The sequence below is a fragment of the Chaetura pelagica genome, unplaced genomic scaffold, assembly GCF_000747805.2.
Source record: "Chaetura pelagica isolate M959 unplaced genomic scaffold, ChaPel_1.0 scaffold64, whole genome shotgun sequence".
Classification (NCBI taxonomy): Eukaryota; Metazoa; Chordata; class Aves; order Apodiformes; family Apodidae; genus Chaetura; species Chaetura pelagica.
The window spans coordinates 298,331-306,970 of NW_009952885.1; the positions used below are offsets into that span (position 1 = coordinate 298,331).

General features: G+C 59.4%; 1 protein-coding gene across 1 annotated transcript in view; it reads left to right on the forward strand.

Annotated features, from left to right (window-relative positions):
* Positions 1-8,640, forward strand: part of CAPN15 (calpain 15) — an 82,794-nt gene that overhangs the window by 7,273 nt on the left and 66,881 nt on the right. The window contains exons 3-11 of the mRNA XM_009995453.1: positions 197-380; positions 4,080-4,303; positions 5,246-5,371; positions 6,317-6,469; positions 6,662-6,823; positions 7,307-7,536; positions 7,678-7,838; positions 8,121-8,299; positions 8,462-8,629. Coding sequence (XP_009993755.1) covers positions 197-380; positions 4,080-4,303; positions 5,246-5,371; positions 6,317-6,469; positions 6,662-6,823; positions 7,307-7,536; positions 7,678-7,838; positions 8,121-8,299; positions 8,462-8,629 — 1,587 coding nt within the window. The remainder of the gene's footprint in view (positions 1-196; positions 381-4,079; positions 4,304-5,245; positions 5,372-6,316; positions 6,470-6,661; positions 6,824-7,306; positions 7,537-7,677; positions 7,839-8,120; positions 8,300-8,461; positions 8,630-8,640) is intronic.

Below are 8,640 nucleotides of genomic sequence, written 5' to 3' on the forward strand. Positions count from 1 at the left end.
TCTTCCCCCCCCCCCCTTTCCTTCCCCCCCTCCCCCTACTCCCCCAGTTCAGCCCACTCACCCCTGCTCAACCCCTTTATCCCCCCAGGCATGTCCCCCATCCTCTGCCACCCCAGTTCCCGCGCAGCCGGGCACCGTGAGGCTGGGCAGCTGCCTGCCCATGCCCTGCTGACCCCACCCCACGTCCCACCAACAGGTTCCTGAGTGCCCTGGCCGTGCTGGCTGAGCGGCCAGAGCTGGTGGAGAGGGTGATGATCACCAGAACCCTGTGTCCCGAGGGTGCCTACCAGGTGAGGCTCTGCAAGGACGGCACCTGGACCACGGTGCTGGTGGATGACATGCTGCCCTGCGACGAGTGCGGGTACCTGCTCTTCTCACAGGTCAGTGGGTCCAGGGGGAACAGGGCTGCTGGGGTGGGTACTTCGTGCTCCAGGGGCAGGAGGAGGCTCTTCCCAGGCTCTCCCAGGAGAGAGGATTGATGGAGGCAGTGGGAAGAGGTTCTGCTGTGGTTGGTCCCGCACTGTGCTGCACTGGGTGTTTGCAGCTCAGGACTCTGCTTTTTGCTGCACCTTCAGGACAGGCCTTTTCACCTGAGGAGAAGGACTTGGGGGTGATGGTGGATGAGAAGCTGAACATCAGCCAGCAGTGTGTGCTTGCAGCCCAGAAACCAACCCTGTCCTGGGCTGCATCAAAAGAAGTGTGGCCAGCAGCTCAAGGGAGGAGGTTCTTCCCTTCTATTCTGCTCTCGTGAGGCCCCATCTGAAGCACTGTGTCCAATTCTGGAGCCCCCCAAGAAGGACACAGAGCTCATGGAGTGAGTCCAGAGGAGGCCACGAAGAAGACGTGACTGCTCTGGAGCCAGGCTGGGAGAGTTGGGGTGTTCAGCCTGGAGAAGAGAAGGCTCCAGGGAGACCTTAGAGCACCTTCCAGTGCCTGAAGGGGCTCCAGGAAAGCTGGGGAGGGACTTGGGACAAGGGCAGGGAGGGAGAGGACAAGGGGGGAATGGATTAAAAGTGGCAGAGGGGAGATTGAGGTTGGACATGAGGAGGGAATTCTTTGGTGTGAGGGTGGTGAGAGCCTGGCCCAGGTTGCCCAGAGAAGCTGTGGCTGCCCCATCCCTGGCAGTGTTGAAGGGCAGGTTGGATGGGGCTTGGAGCAACCTGGGCTGGTGGGAGGTGTCCCTGCCCATGCAGGGGGTTGGAACTGGATGATCTTGAAGGTCCCTTCCAACCCAAACCATTCCATGGTTTTATGACAGCTGAACTCTCAGGCCATAATGTAGCTCTTTTTAGATCCCTTTTGGCATTTTCCAAGCTGTGATGAAGAGGTTTCATTTGCTTTCCCCTCACTCCTCCCTGCACCACAGCCCCTTCTCTTGCAGGGGAAACCGTCCTCATTCTTCACAGCAAAAGGAAAATATTTTAACCCATGTTTGGCCCTGCCAGGGGCTGAGGCAAAGCTGTTTCTTTCCTCTGCGGGGAGGTCTGGCAGCTTGGCTTTGCCAGGGAGGGACCGTGGAGAGGGAAACAACTCAGGCTGTTGCCAGGCAGTGCCCAGTTGCTCTGAGCACATTTGTGTGGCATCTGCTGGTACTGGGGAAGTGGCTGAGCTGGGGACTGAGCCTTAGTCCTGCCCTGCCTGCCTGCCAGGCCCCGGGGCACTGGCTGGGATAATCTCCATGAAGGAGACTCAGAACGTCTTTATTGAAACTCAGGCAGTGAAATCTGCCAAACAAAACCTGGTGCTGCAGTTGGGAGGGGACAGGGACCTGGGGCTGCTGCCTTGGGACTTAGGTACCTCCTGATCTTCCCTTTGAAAATACAGCCCAGCCTCAACTGCGCCATGTGTCCCAGCCAGGACAGGAGGCCAGCTGGGGGAAGGAGACCTGAAGATGAGTATTTGAGGAACCTTCATGTTGGTACAGCTTGAGTGGGCTTGGTAGCCCCTCTGCAGGGTGGAGGTGGCCCAGTCCTGGGGAGCTGCTAAAGTGCCTCCAGGCCAACAGGCAACACTCCTGGCACGAAGGGCTCCTGAGCCCTGGCTCTGGGGACAGGGTCTGGGCAGGGCTTGGCACTGCCAACCTTCCTGCTCAGCAGAGTGGCCCCCCCAGGACCACCAAGTGGGGAAAATGATTTCCAGTGCTGCTGGAAGCCCATCCTGTTAAGGAGAAACTTTGGAGGGGGGAAGAAGGAGAAAACTGTGTCAACGTCTGCCTCAGAGCAGGCAGATCAGATCCGCTCAGATGCATTATTTTCAGCCTCAGCTTTACCTGGTTTGGTCATTTTTATTTTTTTTTTCCATTTGTCTTTTGTCTCTCACAAACTTCAAGTCTGCTCTGTTGTTTTTTTTCTGAAGATTGAAGGTTTTCCCACTGCCTGGTCTTGCCTTCCCCTTTCTCCCAGGGCCATCTGAATGAGGACAAGATTTTTCCTGCCGAGTGGTTGGCTGTGTGAGTTGGATGTGGGGGCTGAAAGTGGACAAGCAGAGTTTTAAAACTCAAGGCAAATCAGGCTGTTGTTAGAGCTCCCTGGCTGCAGCGCAGGCAGAAATAAACAACACGGGTTTTGTTGAGTGAGGGATTAAAAAAGCAGTGGAAAGCACTTGTAAGTTTTCTTGATCTATCCAAAACGAATCTTCCCTGCCTGCCTTGCCTCTCCCAGCTCTCGGCTGCCACCTGCGAGTCACACAGTCACTGTGTCCCTGGGTTCAGCCTGGAGAAGAGAAGGCTCCAGGGAGCCCTTAGAGCACCTTCCAGGGCCTGAAGGGGCTCCAGGAAAGCTGGGGAGGGGCTTGGGACAAGGGCAGGGAGGGAGAGGACAAGGGGGAATGGATTAAAACTGGCAGAGGGGAGATTGAGGTTGGACATGAGGAGGAAATTCTTTGGTGTGAGGGTGGTGAGAGCCTGGCCCAGGTTGCCCGGGGAAGCTGTGGCTGCCCCATCCCTGGCAGTGTTGAAGGGCAGGTTGGATGGGGCTTGGAGCAGCCTGGGCTGGTGGGAGGTGTCCCTGCCCATGCAGGGGGTTGGAACTAGATGATCTTGAAGGTCCCTTCCAACTCTAACCATTCTGTGATGCTATGATTCTCCCCTGCTGCCCTTCGAGCCCCAGGTTCCAAACCCAACTTGCTGGAGATGCACAAGCCAGCAATGGTCTCCCTGCCCTCTGTCCTCCTGTGCCTTTCTCCCCACATCCTTGCTGCAGGCAGGAGCTGGAGCAGAGGTGTCTCCCCCCCATCCTCAACATCCCAAGGACAAGGGGCAAAGCCTAGCAGTTAACTGCACCCTCTGACACTCCAGGGACCTGCAGTGGTGACTTGGATGCCATGGCCACATTGCTGTGACCCATGGAGGTTTGCAGCCCTTTGGGTACATCAGTGTAGCTGCTGCATTTCTTTCTGACTCCCAGATCAGCCTAGTGATGCCAAGAGCAAAGCAACTCCAGGCAGAGTTTCCCCTGAAAAGCCTGCAGCTTCTCATTACATCCTCTCCCTGTCCCTGTCCTGGAGTGGAGGACTTTGTCTGCCTGGGAGATTTTGGAGCTTGTCCTTCTGAAACAACATCTCTGATCCATGGGTGAAATCTAATCTTTCCCATGGCCATGTATGGTTTAGGCAGCCAAAGCTGTGTTTTGGTTTCCAACAGTGTGCAAGTGAAAGGCAGCTGTTCCAGATGTGCTCACTGTCCTTTTCTATTACTAAACCTTTTTAAATCCAGGTTGGAGCAGAGGGAAGGGATGGTTGGCTCACAAGGTGGGCACCCACCCTGCCAGCCCGACTGCCTGGGCACCCCAGGGTGCAGCCCTGTCACCACCCAGGCCTCTTGGACCTTCACTCCAGGAGGGTTTCCCAAGGGGAATTAAACTGTGGAGACAAAACACTGAGCAGGAAGCAAACAAGGTCACCCTTGGCCTCATGCAGACAAGCTCCTGGTGGCCTTGCTGCTCCTGCCCCTCGTCCCCCAGCACAGAGCGGGGTCTGGCAGGGGTGGGTGAGCAGGGCTTTGCCTTCACTGCCCGTGCTGCTTTTGCTGTCCCATCTCCTGCCCGTGGTGGCTGCTGACATGTCTCTCCCTCTCTCCCCAGGCCCAGAGGAAGCAGCTGTGGGTTGCCCTCATCGAGAAGGCTCTGGCCAAGCTCCACGGTTCGTACTTTGCCCTCCAGGCCGGGCGCGCTATCGAGGGCCTGGCTACACTGACGGGTGCCCCCTGCGAGAGCCTGATGCTGCAGGTCAGCTCCACTAACCCCCGGGAGGAGCCCATTGACACTGACCTCATCTGGGCCAAAATGCTGAGCTCTAAGGAGGCTGGGTAAGACCAGGCAGGAGGATGCGGTGGCAGGAGTGTGGGTGCTCGGAGAGGGGGGCAATGGGGGGCTCGTTTATAGAGGCTCAGAGGAGAAGGGCAAGTGCTTTAGCAAGGGTGGAGACCACCACGTGTGGCTTCACCCTGGGGTGCTGGCAGAGCTCCCCCTCTGAGCTCCAAGAAGTGATTTTGCCTTTGTCTAGTTTTCATATGAAATGGAAGTCCTGGTGAACTTCGCTGTGCATGGTCAGTGCTGTCCTGCAGGAGTTCTGAGCTGGTTGGCACTGACCCCGCTTGCTTTGCTTGGAGGTCTTCTGGATTGTTAGGTGCTTGACCCTGCACATACCTCTCATCCATCCGTGGCATCTATAGGCAGTCTCCAGGAGACAAAGCAAAAGCAAAGACCTCTCCTGACTCCAGCAGGAGGGCAGTTAGGTTCCTGGGCTCTGCATGGTGGAAAACAGGGATTTTTGTTGGCATGGCTGAAGGCAGGGTTGCTCCTGCCAGCCTGCAGGACGGGGCCACATGAGATACATCCCAGCACATGTTGTGATCCCAAGCCTGGCTGGTGCACCCCACATAGCCTGTCCTCACCCTGTGGGATGGCCTGGGAAGGGGCTGTCCATGTGGCTGAGCCAGCCAGCAGGGACAGGCAGGACCCTGGAGGCTGGCAGAAAACAGGAGAGGCTTGGGCAGAGGTTGGGTGGAGCCTTCAGCCCTGCAGGTGAGGGCACTGCACAGAGAAGCTCCCCACAGAGCCTGGGCTCGAGCAGGTGTGGGTGGAGGGAGCTCAATGCTGCCCAAGCAGAGCTGGTGGGGCCAGAGCACCGCTCCAGGGAGGGTTATGATGTGGTTGCAGGGAGGGAATATCCAGGAGCCTCCTGGAGAGGACGTCTGTCCCGTGCCCAGCCTGGCAGGACACTGAGGATCTTGCTGTTCCCCGTGCAGGTTCCTCATGGGTGCATCCTGTGGGGGAGGCAACATGAAGGTGGATGATGTGGCCTACGAGAGCATGGGCCTGCGCCCGCGGCACGCCTACTCCATCCTGGACGTGAGGGACGTCCAAGGCTTCAGGTGAGGGCAGGGTGGAGGCTGGTGTGGTGCAGCAGTTGTTCCTGCCAACCCCGAGTGTGTGCTGGACAAGACCTCAGGGACTCTGGTGTCCCATCCTCATGGCCAGCAAGGGCTGTTTCTCCACCCCAGGGTGTCACTTAAATGCTGTTGTCATATAAGCTTCATGTCCATCTAAGTTTCAAGTCCAGGGCTGCTCTGCTCCAGGACACCCTGTGGTCCTGAAGAGTTTGCTTGGTCTTCTCACAAGATGCAGAGGATGGAGTTGAGCTCTTTCAACTCAATGAGGCCATCAGGGCTTCCTCCTCATCCCTAGAAGGTGGGGGGATGGAGAGGGGTGCAGCCCTGACACCCTGGCTGCCATCTGCAGCCCCCTTTTCATCCTGTCCCTCCTGGGCTTGTGCAGCTCTGAGCACACACTTGCGGCCCCTTCCCTGCAGCACCAGCTGGAGTTCCTTGGGCAGGGAAGAGCAGAGGGAGCTGCCACAGGTCCAGGGCTGCAGGACCTGGGCATCTGGGGTGACAGCAGGGGTGACAAATTAGGTCTGGGATGTTGTGAGAGCTTTGAAAAGCAGGGACAGAATCACAGACTGGTTTAGGTTAGGAATGACCTTAAAGCTCATCCAGTCCCAACCCCCCTGCATGGGCAGGGACACCTCCCACCAGCCCAGGTTGCTCCAAGCCCCATCCAACCTGCCCTTCAACACTGCCAGGGATGGGGCAGCCACAGCTTCCCTGGGCAACCTGGGCCAGGCTCTCACCACCCTCACACCAAAGAATTTCCTCCTAAAGTCTCACCTCAAGTGGTGACCTGAAGTGTCTGACCAGGTGCCCTCTGCGGGGGGCTGGCTGGGTCTGCAGAGCTGGCAGAGCATCTCAGAGATGATCTTCCTGGTGCTCTCCTGCCTCCTGGGCCTGTGACACTTGGTTTGTTCCCCTTTCCCCCAGGTTACTGCGGCTCCGAAACCCCTGGGGCCGCTTCTCCTGGAACGGCAGCTGGTCGGACGAGTGGCCACACTGGGCCACTCCGCTGCGGCACGACCTGATGCCCCACGGCAGCAGCGAGGGGGTCTTCTGGATGGAGTACAGTGACTTCATCAAGTAAGGCAGTGCCAAGCCAGGCAGGGGACACAAGATGGGACACCAGGGTGGGGAGGGGGCAGGCAGGGCTGGGCACCCCCGGGGTGGGTGCAGGTGACCTCCCGGTACCCTCTGCCCCCACCTGCGGCGCGCTGGGGGCAGAGCAGTGCCCCCACAGAAGGCCCCAGCAGGGCTGAGCCTCCTTTCCCACAGGTATTTTGACTCCGTGGATATCTGCAAGCTCCACTCGGACTGGCACGAGGTGCGTGTGCAGGGCATGTTCCCCAACAAGGCCAACGGGCCGGTGACGGTGACGTCCCTGACGGTGCTGGAACGCGCCGCCCTGGAGTTCGCCCTCTTCCAGGAGGGCAGCAGGTGAGCTGGGCACAGGGACCCGGGCCCAGGAGAAACCCCAACCACATCCCCATCTCATCCCGTGACATCCCAGGGGGTGGCAGAGTGCGGGAATGAGCACCTGTGGGAAACTGTTCTTCTCTTCCCCACATCAGTCTAAACGAAATGCCTTTTAAGCCAGCGAAGGCCTCTCCTGATGATTCCCAGCTAAGGGACTAAACCAGACTTGCTTCCCAAGGACAGCTGAACCCAAAACAATGGATGTGGTGCGGGACAGAAAGGATGGACCACAAGCCATCCTGTGCCCCTGGTAGTCACCACCCATCACCATTTCTGTGGTTCTTAGAGTCTGCTCATGTTTTAGCCGAGTCCCTGAGTGCCTGGTGGTTCCTGGGGCCCTGGGGCAGCAGGAGGACCCTCCTCTGGATCTGCCATCCTGCCCGTGGCCTCCACGTGCTCTGTGACGGTGCTCGGGTGACGTGTGCCCCTTCTCCCCGTCCCCAGGCGGTCGGACACAGTGGACAGCCACCTGCTGGATCTGTGCATCATGGTGTTCCGGGCCACCTTCAGCAACGGGAACAAGCTGAGCCTGGGCAGGCTGATGGCTCACAGCAAACGGGCCGTCAAGAAGTTCGTCAACTGCGACGTGATGCTGGAGCCGGGCGAGTACGCCGTGGTGTGCTGTGCCTTCAATCACTGGAGCACCACCCTGGCAGGCCCCGCCACCGCCCAGGGTAAGGGCCCTCGGGGGGGAGGAGCCTTCCATCCTCACCGTGGGGATCTTGCTGGGGGTGGAGGTGCTGTGCCCAGCTCCTGGGGTTTGTGAGCTTGGTGACAGTCTCGCTGATCCCTTCTTCCTCCCTGTGTCTCCACAGCATCCAGTCCCACCAGCAGCCGTGCGGCCACCGATTATTCCAGCTATATCCTGGCCATCTACAGCTCCCGCCTGGTGATGGTGGAGCAGGTGGAGGCACAGCCCACCACGCTGGCTGATGCCATCATCCTGCTGACTGAGAACAAGGGCGAGCGCCACGAGGTGGGTGCGGGTGGCACAGGGTGGAGGGGGGTGTTGCTGCCAGTGGGAGCCTGGACCCTGCGTCTGCCCTGTCTGGCAGGAGATGGGCAGGCTGTGCCAGCTCTGGCTGCCCCCTCGTCCCCTCCTACACCATGGATGCCCTTCCCTTTGCTCCCCGGGGTACCTCAGCAGTTGGGCAACCCTTGGCTGGAGGTGGAAGATGCTGGTCTGGAGAGGGGGACTGAGATCTGAAGGCAAGGGTGCTTGGAGGCTTCTCTCCCCTGACCATGCTGTTTGCCCCAGGGCCGTGAGGGAATGACCTGCTACTACTTGACACACGGCTGGGCAGGGCTCATCGTGGTGGTGGAGAACAGGCACCCCAAGTCCTACCTGCACGTCCAGTGCGACTGCACCGACAGCTTCAACGTCGTCTCCACTCGCAGCAGCCTCAAAACGCAGGACAGCGTCCCCCCCCTGCACAGGTCTGGGGTAGGCAGGGCTGGGGTGGTGGGAGCTGGGGGGTCTGGTCACCCCAGGGGAGCTTGGAGCAAGGCAGAGCCTGGGGGAGGTGTGTGGGCAGAGGGTGGGTGCTGAGGGGAGAGTGGTCTGGCTCTCAACCCCCCCTCCGTCCGCTCTCTTCACAGGCAGGGGCTGGTGATCCTCTCCCAGCTGGAGGGTAACGCTGGCTTCTCCATCACCCACCGCCTGGCCCACCGCAAGGCCACCCAGGCCTTCCTCAACGACTGGATGTCAACCAAGGGCACCCACAACCCGCTGCTCACGCCCGAGGTGGCCGGGCTGCACGGCCCCCGGCCCCCCTGCC